Source organism: Podarcis gaigeae, assembly GCF_964106915.1.
Source record: "Podarcis gaigeae genome assembly, chromosome: 4".
NCBI classification, from domain to species: Eukaryota; Metazoa; Chordata; class Lepidosauria; order Squamata; family Lacertidae; genus Podarcis; species Podarcis gaigeae.
This window is the reverse complement of record NC_139677.1, coordinates 73607841-73620835: the sequence shown is the minus strand read 5'-3', so window position 1 is coordinate 73620835 and position 12995 is coordinate 73607841. Positions and strand designations below refer to the sequence as shown.

At 44.7% G+C, this 12995-nt stretch overlaps 1 protein-coding gene across 50 annotated transcripts in view; it reads right to left on the bottom strand.

The window, feature by feature from the left end:
- Window positions 1–12995, bottom strand: part of ABI3BP (ABI family member 3 binding protein) — a 148101-nt gene that overhangs the window by 25866 nt on the left and 109240 nt on the right. For 25 of the 50 annotated variants that reach the window (XM_083736021.1, XM_083735976.1, XM_083735998.1 and 22 more), the window contains 6 exons: window positions 12226–12303; window positions 10726–10800; window positions 9394–9468; window positions 8063–8164; window positions 6576–6647; window positions 6023–6079 (listed from right to left, as the gene is read on the bottom strand). The exons of 2 other annotated variants lie outside the window; for them this stretch is intronic. In XM_083736021.1, coding sequence (XP_083592147.1) covers window positions 6023–6079; window positions 6576–6647; window positions 8063–8164; window positions 9394–9468; window positions 10726–10800; window positions 12226–12303 — 459 coding nt within the window. The remainder of the gene's footprint in view (window positions 1–6022; window positions 6080–6575; window positions 6648–8062; window positions 8165–9393; window positions 9469–10725; window positions 10801–12225; window positions 12304–12995) is intronic. 23 more of the 50 variants (XM_083736019.1, XM_083735984.1, XM_083736020.1 and 20 more) reach the window with 11 other exon arrangements.

Below are 12995 nucleotides of genomic sequence, written 5' to 3'. Positions count from 1 at the left end.
GGGCCTCCTTCACCCCCCCGCCTCCTCTCCCACTGGCGGTGAGGGCGGAAAGCCCCTGAAGGAACTCTCCTCGTCGTCCGAGGATTCAAACACTTCTAACCACGGCGTACCGTCTCTCTCCTCGTCTTCCTCTTCTTCGTCAGAGTCGGCTTCCTCACCCACCCCTGACTCTGGGAACCCTTCAAACTCCCCTTCCTCATCGGTGGTCCCAAAGTGTTCCCTTCTAAATCGTGCCACGGGTTGCGGTTTTTTTGGGAAACGCTGATGAAATGTTTCTATTAAAACCTCGTCCTTGGCTAACTCTGCTGGTACCCAAGTGTTTTCCGACTCAACTTCCCCCTCCCATTCTACCAGATATTCCACCTGATTCCCCTTCCACCTGGAATCAATGATTCCTGCCACGTTCATGTCGCGTTCTCTCTCTTCTATCACGGGCGTTTGGGTGACCTCTCTCTCATGCTCCCCCCACTCACGTCCCTCTCGGTACGGCGACAGTAATGACCTGTGAAATACTGGGTGCAATTTCATGTGAATGGGCAGTCTGAGTTTGAATGTTACTGGGTTGACCTGCTGTATGACCTCAAAGGGTCCCAATCTTTTGGGTCTCAATTTCTTACTCCCTCCCTTGAACGGTAGTCCTTGGGTGGATAGCCACACCCGGTTTCCCACCCTTATAGTTTCACCTTCCCTCCTATTTCTGTCTGCTTGTTTCTTATATTCTTCCTTGGCTTTCTCTAAGTTAAGTTGAAGCTGACGGTGGATCGCTTCCATCTCTTCAAAAAAGTGTTCCGCCGCCGGCACGCTCCACCTCTCCCCTCCTTCTCCTGGAAATGCCCGGGGATGACACCCATAATTTGCCAGAAAAGGACTCATCCCTGTGGACACGTTCTCCGCGTTGTTGTAGGCAAATTCTGCCAGAGGTAACTTATCTACCCAATCATTTTCTCTGTCTTTTACATAACACCTCAGGTATTGTTGTAAAATCCCGTTTGCCCTTTCCGCTTGCCCATTTGTTTCTGGGTGCCGGGCAGTTGAGAAATTGAGTTCCACGTGCAGTAAGCTCATAAGTTTCCTCCAGAACCTGGAAGTAAACTGTTTCCCTCTGTCGCTGACCACCCTCAAGGGGGCGCCATGCAACCTGAAAATATGCTCTACAAATAACTTGGCGGTTTCCTCCGCGGTGACCGCATGGGAACAGGCTATAAAATGACACATCTTAGTTAATAGATCTACCACCACCATGACAGCTGTTTTGCCCTTGGATTTTGGCAGGTCCGTCATAAAATCTATGGATACTGCCTCCCATGGCCTTTCTGGTGTGGGTAAGGGTTGTAATAGCCCCGCTGGCGCCACCCTCTCCCCTTTCGCTCGCTGGCACCTGTCGCAACCCCTGACATATTCCCGTACGTCCTCCCTCACCTTGGGCCACCAAAACTCTCTGGTAACCAACCACATGGTTTTGTGCTGTCCAAAATGCCCCGCTGTGGGGCTGTCATGCAACTGCTTGAGTACTCTGCCCCTCAGTTCCCCATCTGGTATGTACAGTGCCCCTTTGTAATACAACGCCCCGTTCTTTTCTTCAAACCCCCCTGTGTTCTCCTCTGTCCTCCTGAGTTCTCTGAATTTCTCTTGGGCGTATTCATCGTTCTCAGTACCCTCTATCAGTTCCCTCTGCCCCACTAATGCCGCCCCACACACCCAGCGGTCTTCAGGGATTACATGCCTTGCCTCAGGCACTCCCCCCCCTCTAAGTACTCAGGTTTCCTGGAGAGAGCGTCCGCCCTCACGTTCTCGGAGCCTGGCACGTAACGAATCTCAAAGTGGAATTTGGAGAACTCCTGGGCCCATCTCACTTGTCTCTGGTTCAGCACTCGTGCTGTTCTCCAGTATTCCAGATTTTTGTGGTCAGTTCGGACTTGAACCTTGTGCTGCGCCCCAATCAGCAAGTGCCGCCATCTCCGGAATGCTTCATGAATGGCGAGCAGTTCTCGGTCGTATACTGTGTAGTTCCTCTCGGATTTGTTCAACTTCCGCGAGAAGAATGCACACGGTCTCCATTCGGACGTATCTTTTCCCGGCTGGAGAAGCACGGCCCCCACCGCTCGGTCTGACGCGTCAGTCTCCACCCTCATTGGTTGTTGTAGATCTACGTGCAACAGTTGCTCTTCCGACGCAAACGCCTGCTTTAAATGTTCAAACGCCCGCTGCGCTTCTTCTGTCCAAACAAATTTTTTCTTGCTGCTAAGACAATCCGTGATGGGCGCTGTTAAATGGGCAAAGTTTTTGATGAACTTCCTATAGAAGTTTCCGAAGCCCAGGAATCTTTGCACGTCCTTCTTGGTCTTTGGTGTTTTCCATTCCAGTACCGCTTGAACCTTGCTGGGATCCATGGCCAATCCCTTGTCAGACAACCGGTACCCCAGGAATTCCACCTCCCTGGTATGAAACTGACACTTCTCCAGTTTCACCCACAGCCGATTTTCTCGCAGTTTGCTCAGTACTTCTCTTACATCTCGCACATGCTGCTCCTCATTCTCTGAGTATACCAGGACGTCATCTAAGAACGCTACGCAGTTCTTGTAGAGCAATGGCCCCAGGACGTGATTCATGAACGATTGAAAACAGGCCGAGCCCGCCTGTAGACCGAAGGGCATAACGAGGTACTCAAAGGCCCCCAAGGGGGTGAACATAGTGGTTTTCCACTCATCCCCCTTTCTCACACGTATCAAGTTATATGCCCCTCTAAGGTCCAGCTTGGTAAAAATTTTCCCTTTTCTCACCCGTGTCAGAATGTCATCAATTCTAGGCATAGGGAACGTCACTGGTTCTGACACTGCATTTAGGCCCCTGAAATCACACACAAGCCTGGGTTTACCCGTGTTTTTTTTGTCCACAAAGAACACTGGGCTGCCCCCCACCGCTCGTGACTCTCTGATGAAACCTCGCTTGAGGTTCTTGTCAATGAACTCCCTTAACTCCTGCATCTCACTGTTTGACATTGCATACAGCTTGCCCACTGGCAATTGTGCTCCTGGGAGTAAGTTAATTTGACAGTCAAAGGGTCTGTGCGGGGGCAGTTTATCTGCTTCCTTTTCGCTAAAGACGTCAATCAAGTCAGCGTATTGTGGTGGCACCTTCCCCTTGTCCATCACTTCCATCCCTGCTAGAGTGGCCCTGGCCCCTGCCTGAGCCTCTCCCTCCTTGCAGTGTTCTAGGCAATGTGCTGATCCAAAGGAAACCACTCTCTGATGCCAGCCTACTAGCGGATCGTGTAGTGCCAGCCAGCTCATTCCCAAGATAATAGGAGCTCCTCCCAAGGTGGCTACGTTAAACGCTATCAGTTCTGTGTGTCTTGCCACCCTCATTATCATTGGTACAGTCTGTTGGCTGACTTCTCCTCCCAACAGTTCCCTCCCATCAATCGTGGTAACCTGCAAAGGCTTACTTAATGGGATAGTCTGTATCTGGTGTTCAGCTGCAAACTCCTTACTCATGAAATTACAGGAACTACCTGAATCCAATAGCGCTTTTATCTTTAGTGGGTGTCCGTTTGCCAGTTCCAGCAACACCTCTATCACAAGCGCTGGTCTTGGAGGTTCCGGCGTGGGCACATTCACTACTCCCTGGCCTGGCTGCTGTGCCCTGATGTTGGCAACCAGGCGTTGGCTTTTACTTGCTCCTTGATTTCTTCTTCCTCCTTTCCCCCAACAGTTCCCGCCATCCCTTGCCATTCCTTCCTTTGCGGACAGACTCTGGCAAAGTGACCTGGCTGTTGGCAGAGATAACATCTCTTGGCGCTCTTTCCCTCCTTCTTCCGCCCCTCACTGGTGTTTGAAACTGCGCGCGCGCGCGCTGTTCCAAGTTCCATCGGCTCTGCTGGCGGGAAAGGCTGCTCCGGAATCTCCGGAATGCGGAAGTCCTTCCAACGTTCCCCCTTTCCTTCCCGCTTTTCCAAAGCTCTGGCTTCCTGGCGCGCTCCTATGGACAGCGCAGATTTAGTCAGATGGTCCATAGACTCCGCCCTAGGCGCCCGGGAAAGTTCATCTTTCACTGACGGAGAGAGCCCTTCTTCAAACAGCATTTGAATAGGTTCACTCGCAAGGTCCCACCCCAGTCTATGAATCAGCATGGTGAACTCAGTCCAGTACTCACGTACAGATCAGCTCCCCTGTTTACACGCCATTAACTGCCTGCACACCACCCCTTGCTCAATCTCGCTGGAAAACATCAAGTCCATGGCGCGAAAAAATTTCATTGTGTCCTTTAAGATTTCATTATTGGCTGCCATCAGGGGCCTAATCCAGTCCCTCGCCCCTCCCTCTAGATGGCCAATCACGTACGCCACTCTCATTGGGGAAGTCATCAAACAGTAGATTGAGAGCATATTGCATCTCTGTCCTAAAGGCTTGATAGTTCCTGGGATCCCCCCCAAATTTCTGCACCAATCCAGGCACCTTTCTGGCAAGTGGGGTGGTTTTTCCCTTATCCGCATCTTGAGCCCTCCTCTCCTCGAGCCTCGCCGTTTGCAGCGCGAGCTGGACCTCCAACGCCCTGTACCTTTCTTCCAGGCTTGGACCTGCTCCAGCTCCAGCTCCTCCGGTTCCGGCTGGTTCGCTCATGATGCCCTCTGCTTGCACAAGCTGCTTTCAAAGACTGTCGGATTGCTGTGATGGGATAATGAGCTGCTTGTGCGTAAAAGCTTGATCCCTCTGGGGTTTGGCTGGTCACCCAAACCTAGGCACTAACGGAGCCCCCAAAGCATGACTCCGTCAGTCGCTGGTAGGATCCAACAGTGGGCGTCTACGGAACTTACTCCAACATAAAAGCTGTTTGACGGACATACGCCTCCTGGACTCTCTGCGTGACAGCTTCCGGTGAGGGGTGGGGGTTGCTAAAGGGGGTCTTGTTACCTCCTCACTGTTCTCACTAGAAGTATCCCAGAGCCTCTCCCCCGATTCCCTTTCCGCTGGAACTCCTGCTCTCCCCCTACTGGTTCCTTCTTCTGCTGTAGAGTCTCTCCTATTCTCCTGGAGCCCCTCCACCACCTGTCCCTCCGATGGCAGTTCCCTGACATTATCTAAAACCTATTTTAGAGGATTATGCAAGCTTACAAAGCATTTATATAACCAAATCCACAATTTCAGCAATTTCAGCAATTATCCCAACATTTGACATTTGATTTTCTAAAAAAACAAAACCAAAAAAACCTCAGGTGTTATCTCAAGACATCACTCACCCTACCAAGATAAATTCAGTGGTCCTTATTATAATTTTATATGATACATAAATGTTGATACTATAATGTTGCAGCTAAGGTATAGGTAAAATAATTCAAACCCCACTTTGGGAGCTGAGCGGGGGGCACAACAGTTCCACAGCCAAAACTGAAACCCATAGAATGGTTGAAGGGTTTGTTTGTTTTCATTTTTATTGTCGGCAATGGCTTTGTCCACTTTTATTTTATTGTCAGTATCTTTGAGGCCCCAAATTTGGGGATTTCAGCCTTCAGTAGAAAAATAGTTGCCACCCCTCTCCTAACCTGTGAGCTTGCTCTTAGAAGGTTGAGCATGTTGATGGAGGAAGAAGAGGGAAGAGTTATCTCTGTTACAATCAAATGTTTAAAAAGTTGTTTTTGGAGGGTTAAAATGTGTGTACAGTCATACCTCGAGTTGAATGTGCTTTGGGTTGAGCGCATTTGAGTTGTGCTCCACGGCAACCCAGAAGTAATGGAGCGTGTTACTTCTGGGTTTCACTGCTCGCGCATGCGCAGACGCTCAAAATGACGTCACGCGCATGCACGGTAGCGGCGAAACACGGCACGTGCAGACGCGCTGTTGCGTCTTGCGTTCCGTTCGGGATGTGAACGGGGCTCCGGAACGGATCCCGTTCGCATCCCAAAGTACCACTGTATTATTATAATACAATGAATGGGAAATATATGGTTAACATTCAGGAGCTGCTTAGCAAACACTCAAAATACTGAATTATTTCAAATGAAACAGCATCAAATAAACAAGATTACCAGTTTTCAAATGTGGACTTTCAGTTGCTGTTACACCTCTGTAGGGCTTGGATGAGGCTAAAAAGAAAACATTTGAATTAGTGTACACAGTGTCTTCTTTAAATGGAATGCTATGGATTTCAAACAAAAAGTAGACCCTTTTCCAAAGCAGTGCAGAAATTAAAATGTTTGTTGCTGGAAATCTGGAAAGAGGCATTATTTATTTTTATTCATTTAACAACATATTTATACTGCTTGATTGTAAGAAAACCTTTAAGCCGTTTACTAATTCATGCATTCATAGATGATGGGAATTTTGAGACCAGGAGAAAATTGAGCATTAACAGACTGAGATTGAGAAACAGAATGATGAGGTAGTGTTTTGATGACAATCAAGGCTAATGCATGAGGTGGTTGTTTCTAAATGGAACAGCAAAGAAGCTGGCCTGGAAGCAATTTAAGACATAAATCAAGCAAGTTAACATTGTTCCTCCTGCCCCAACCCCAGCATAAACCTGTAGGAAAGGTAAAGAAATAATTTCAGCCAAGGAAGAAAATATAAAATAAATATTACCCAAAGTATCTTTGGAGCCATCGAAAACATGAATGTGGAGGTTAATTGACCCCAGGTCCGTTGCAATTGGTGCTACAGAGAACAACATAGGATTGCCAACTGAGATTAGGGCATAGCTTGTCTGAGTCACACATGAGATGAGAACAAGCATGAGTCTTTCTTTATTTTGTTTTAGAATAGTAAGACACAATATGTTATTTTCTTGCAGGAGAGACATATTACAAAGTAACATTTGATATTTTTATTAAGTCTGTAATTAGGTACATTGTATGCCTCCTGGGAAATGTTGGGAAAGATGGAGGGCACAAGGAGAAGGGGACGACAGAGGATGAGATGGTTGGACAGTGTTCTCGAAGCTACCAATATGAGTTTGACCAAACTGTGGGAGGCAGTGGAAGACAGGAGTGCCTGGCGTGCTCTGGTCCATGGGGTCACGAAGAGTTGGACACGACTAAATGTCTAAACAACAACATGCCTCCAGGGCAGATACTAAGACTAAAGGAGTAGCTATTTATATTAAGCCTACCTATGTCTCTCTGCCCATGGGTGGCGCTGTTGTCTAAACCACTGGGCTTAGGGCTTGCTGATCGGAAGGTCAGCAGTTTGAATCCCCGTGATGGGATGAGCACCTGTTGCTTGGTCCCAGCTCCTGTCAACCTAGCAGTTTGAAAGCACATCAAACTGCAAATAGGTTAAGCCAGAAGCTGCTTAGTCATGCTGGCCACATGACCTGGAAACACTGTCTGCGGACAAACGCCAGCTCCCTCAACCAGCAAACCTCCTACCTCTGCCCCAACCCCCTACCACATCTACTCCATAAAGCCCCACCATGCTAGAGGGCAGTGGGATCACACCCTGAATATGTTTTTCTTAAAGAACCCAAAGCTAAATCAATATAAAAAGACGTAATTAATAACCCACTCCAACTAATAAAGAAGTTTAAACGTGTACTAATACTTGGGATCCTGCTAAAACTTTAAAAATATGATGTTATGTAAGTTCATATGTGGATTTAGCCAGCTGCAAAGTTTTAAAAAGTCACATTATGTTAAGTTATCTCATGTGGGATCCTTCTGCCTGTCTCCTCTCATGGAAGGAGACAACACAGGGATCCAATTGCTCCTTTGCTACTCTGTCAGTATTTCCCAAGGAGTGAGGCAGAGAGAGGGAAGGCCAGCTCTCTCCCTACCACTGTTTTCTGACATTACTATTTATTGAACAGAGAACAAACACAGCAACGGATACTGAAGCAACATATGCAATGATAAAACTGAAATCTCCATCTGTTTTGGATTCTAGGACAGACCAGTGGCAGACTTACATCTAACTTTTGGGGGGTTGTTGTTGTTTTAATTCAGCTTTCAGTCTATTTCTATAACAATTCACAATATATTGGGGAAAACGACTAATATACTCCAAGATATCACATGTGCTAAGTCTAAAAGCACGATGACACCATTTTCAAAGTCTGCTAAAATCCTACCTACCCTGAATGTTACAAAGAATGCAATTACCAGGTTTTGTCTGGGGTACTTCTGGTTTGCCAGATGTTTTGGGTTTAGGAGGAATAAACCGTGTTTCTTTTGGAGCTGGAAAAAAGGAGTAGGATTGTTATTATAGTCTTTAGAATTCAGATTCATGCCATGTTTAGCTCAAGTGAGAGTACATGCCTTAAAAGCATTAAGCAAAAAAACAATGATTCCATGTGTTTCTGACAGCTGATGAAAAAAGACTTTGAAAATTAGAAGAGTGTGATGATATAAAGTGTGATACAAAATAAATGATAATGAAGAATGGTCAAGCTCTGTAGAAAACAATATTGCAGGGCTGAAAGACAGAAAACAGGATGTCCACAGCAGTGGCGTATTGGAGCAGGAACATGAGGGAGCGCAGCTCTGAAACATTTTGTCACAACAGGAGGATGCCATCTGTTGGAGTGGTATTTGCCAACATTAGAAGAGCACTGTATAATCAACCCAAAGGCCCATCTAGTCCAGCATCCTGTTCTCACAGTGGCCAACCTATGGGATGTCTATGGGAATCCCACAAGGAGGACGTGAGTTTAATGGGACTCTTCCTACTTGTGTCCCCCAGAAACTGATACTGGAGGTAGTACAAAGCCATCACAACTAGCAGCCACAATTTGACAGCCACATCCTCCATGAATTGTCCAATCCTTTTTGAAAATCACCCAAGTTGGTGGCTATCATTACATCTTGTACTAGCAAAGTGCACAGTGTAACTATGTGATGTGTTTTTCTGTTCTGATAATTCCAATATGGATGACCTCAGGTTCTACTATTATGAGAGGAGTGGAAAAATATATTTATGTACCTTCACCTTTTTGTACAACTCTAGCAGGGATTGCCTAGCATACGATCACTTTGTTGGGATAGCTAGGCACAGATAGTGACTGGCCCAAAGTCACCCAGTAAATTTCTTGGGTTGACCAAGTATGCAAACATACGTCTTTCCCTAGCCATGTCCAACATGCCAACTACTATATTATACTATGCTAACTCATGCATTTCTTACTCTTCCCTGGGGTGTGGCTATGGACTCTCTTTGGGGGGTGTGGCTTTGAGAGCTGTCACAGTGAGTTTGTACATTTCAAATTTACCATTATACCACTGGTCAACATGGTGTTTTCAGCTCCTGGGAAACCAGTTCTAAGGTAGCTATGAGAGATTACAGCAACATATATGGAAAAGCAGAAAATAAAATAATGGGACGTCACAACACAAAATAATGACGCAAATTGTTCTTTTTGCTGAAGAGGGAAGAAACAGAGCATTAGTTTCAATGTGGAAGTTTTTACCCATAGTTGCCTTTTGTCGTTCAGATGATATGGTAGGTTTGGTTATAAGTGGTTGTGGGGTTGTTCGGTGTACTGCTGTTGGAAGGAAAAAGTGAACATCTTTACAAAGCTGAAATAAAGGAAATATAAAAGATAGGATGTACAAATCAAAACAATACTGAGAATAGGAACAGCTTCCCATATAGTGCAAACAGTTACCACTACCTTGCAGTCCCAAGTGAGACCAGCTATTTGCACACACAACTGCAAAGATGCATTTAACATCATGTTCAGTCAGGGTAAGTTTTGTACAAGAATAAGGTTGAAAATGAAAAGCACACTGAAATGGAAACAATTGCTTGGAAAATGTTATTTGATATAATTTCTTTTCTAACTTCAGTGATCTCCAGCGTTATAGAGAGAGGACAAACAGTGATTATTGAAGTATCTACAAACGTTTTAATGCATAAAGCTTTACACATAGCAAATTGATTTTGAATGCTGTATTATTTTACTGTTGTTAGCCGCTCTGAGCCCGGCTTTGGCTGGGGAGGGCGGGATAGAAAATAAATTATTATTATTATTATTATTGCTGTGGGATCTGGGGACTGATAAGAAAAGGTAAAGCTCCATTGCATCCACACAGTCCCTTACTGAAGGAGCTCTGTGGATTGTGTCCTTCGAAATGTCACAAATGGGGTATATTCAACTAATTCTAACTCAGAGTAGACTCATTGAAATTAATGATGGCTAATGACTACCCGTTAATTTCAATGGTTCTGAGTAAAGCTGAGCTGAATGCAACCCATAGATTCCACACACAAGCTGTGTGATTGTTCAGAACGTGTGAGCACAAATAAGTGTAGAAAGTCAACAATATTAGCAGCGATGGCTCACTAGCTGCATATTGTGTTCCCAACAGTATCTTAGATAACTGCGTATGGTGAAAAGGATGCTGATAACAGCAAAGGCTTTAATTCACCACTGCAGCTCCTTCCAGTCCCTACAAATGTTCTGCTGCTTATATTTATGCCTTTATTGTTAGTTTCAGTAACAAAATAAATACGTAACAATTAAGATACCCTTTCAAGAAGAAGAAAGCTCTGACTATCCATGATAATACCCCTGACATTTCTGTCTTCTCAGGTTGGGATATTTTGCTAAATCTGGCAACCATATAATAGTTTCCACAGAAAACAAGGGCCATGGTATCGTATTTTCCCCTTATGAGTATAGCTGCTCAGGAATAACCAGGAGGAATTTGGCTATTTTCCCTCTGAAAATACAGAAAGCGAGGTTTGGCTAACAATATAATTATATGAATGTATAGAATTACAAAAGTGACTCAATTACCAGGTTTGGTCTCTAGCATTCTTGGCCTGGTAGTTGGTTTTGATTTATTAGGAATGAACTGTTCTACTGTTGAAGCTGAAATAGAAGAGAGAGAGAAAATGCAAACCTGGATTATAACCCGCAATAACATATTTGTCTCTCAGCCTGAAGGAAGCTAAGAATGTGAAAGCAAAAATGCAGAAGCTAACTAGGAAAGAGGACCAAAAGGGAAGACAATAGTGATGATGATGATGATGATGAGGAGGATGAACTTCTGAATAACAAATATTCTCCCTGTGCAGGGAGAAGAGAAGCAGACAACAGCAACAACAAAAATACAAAAAACCAAAACCAAAATTAAGAAAGCTTAACCATCCACAGGATGATTAACCTGATATTTTCATTTGTGCTGAGATCTCTGTGAGAACAGAGATATCAAACCTTTCCAATGCTTACCCTGCCTGCCTGAAATGTAAGACCCAACAAGCTCCTTTTAAAAAATCCAGGGAAGAATAGCGATGCTTTGTCTCTGCAACAAAATTTATACACGTGCCCCATTAATTTAGTGCCACAGCATGTTTGTACGCACAAGCGAATGCAGATCAGTTTGATGGTGCTGTGTATTTATGTTTCATGCCCTAATTACCAGCATCAATTTAGTCATGGTTTCCTTCTTTGTACTCCAGACCAGGTACACATACCCAACACCTTGTCTCTTCACTTCATGTACCTGATGAAGTAGGGTTTTACATTATGATAAACTACTCAGGCTGCATAGGAGAAAGAACAGTGTATGCACTCAGCCAGACCTTTACTTGACATTTTCACAGCAACAGTAGTGGCAAGACTCACTACTTATGAAATTGAACAGAAGCAACGGTTCCTTGGCAGAGGAACTGCTGTAGTAAAATGTCAGTGGTTTGTTTGCATGTGAGATTTCCCTTCTCCCTATCACCTATGTATAGATATTGCTTTAGGCTGCAGCTTTACAGTGTAATCCTGTGTATCAGAAGTATCATTTAGTTCAATGATACTTATTTCCAGGCCAAGGCTGCAATCCTATATATGATAAGCTCAATGGATCCTACTTCCAGGTAAGGGTGCATTATAATTGTAGCCTCAGTCTTGAATGGTGCCATAATTTGCTGTTTTGCAGTCTGTTCTAAATATTCCTATAAAGTACATCACATCCAAGTAAGGCAAATTGTACTCTTGTTCAAGGGAAATCATGATAATATGTTTTTTTGAAAGCAATGGAGTAACTTTCACACAGAAATGGTGTTGAAGCAAAATTAATCTTGATGTCTTAAAGATTGAGAATAAGCAGAAATGCCATCGACTTAATAATTTCTTCATGTGAGGTTCAAAATTATTGTGTGTTTTGTGCCAAACAGCAGTTGAGTAAATGGAAAGAGAGGCTCGTTACTAGCTGCAATACTATGATGCAAGGTTCTTCAGGGAATGCCTTTGCCTGAAAGAATTATGAGAAAAAACATGAATGTGAGTAAATAATAGGATTACCCGGCATTGCCTTTGCCTTTTCAGGAACATGAGGTATGATGGTGGTGGCAGGACCTTGAGAGAATGGAATAATTTCTGCTAGGGAAAAAATTGAGACAAATCATGAGAGAACTGGAGAAGATTAATACAACTATTTGTTTTACATTAGTGCGTGTGCCCAGATCGTTCTAAAGAGCTGTAAGCTGCACGATAACAGAATTTTCTCGGCTGAGACTTTTATTATGTTTCTTAAACTGTAGTTTGAAAGGAAAAGGCTACATATTTATATAAAAAAGATTTTGGTGTGCTGAAGAAGAAATGCCCTTGATAGTCGGGATTCGGCAATAGGCTGGATTGCATGATATGGCCCCATCACTTCCCTAGGCAACACTGCGGAGAGTACTGATGCAAATAACTTAATTAGGCTGCAATGCTATGCTCACTAACCCAGGTGTAAGCCCCACTGAACAGAATGGTACTTCTGAGCAGACAAACCATTTGTTTTCTTTGCTATTTGGCTGTCTTCCTTGAGAACCCATTTAAAGCCGTTGCCATCAGCAGTTCCTAATGAAATGATTCTCTGATGGGAATCTTCTGCTGCCACTGCAGATGGGTAGAGGGGAAGGAGAAAGCTCCTTCTTGCCCATGACTGGATAACAGTCAGTGTGCTGTAGCTTCTGGCTAGGAAGACCAGCATTCAAATCCACACTGACCCTTGAAGCTCACTGGGTGACTTTTGGGCCAGTCACTGTCTCTCAGCCTAATGTACCTCACAGGGTTGTCGTTAGGAT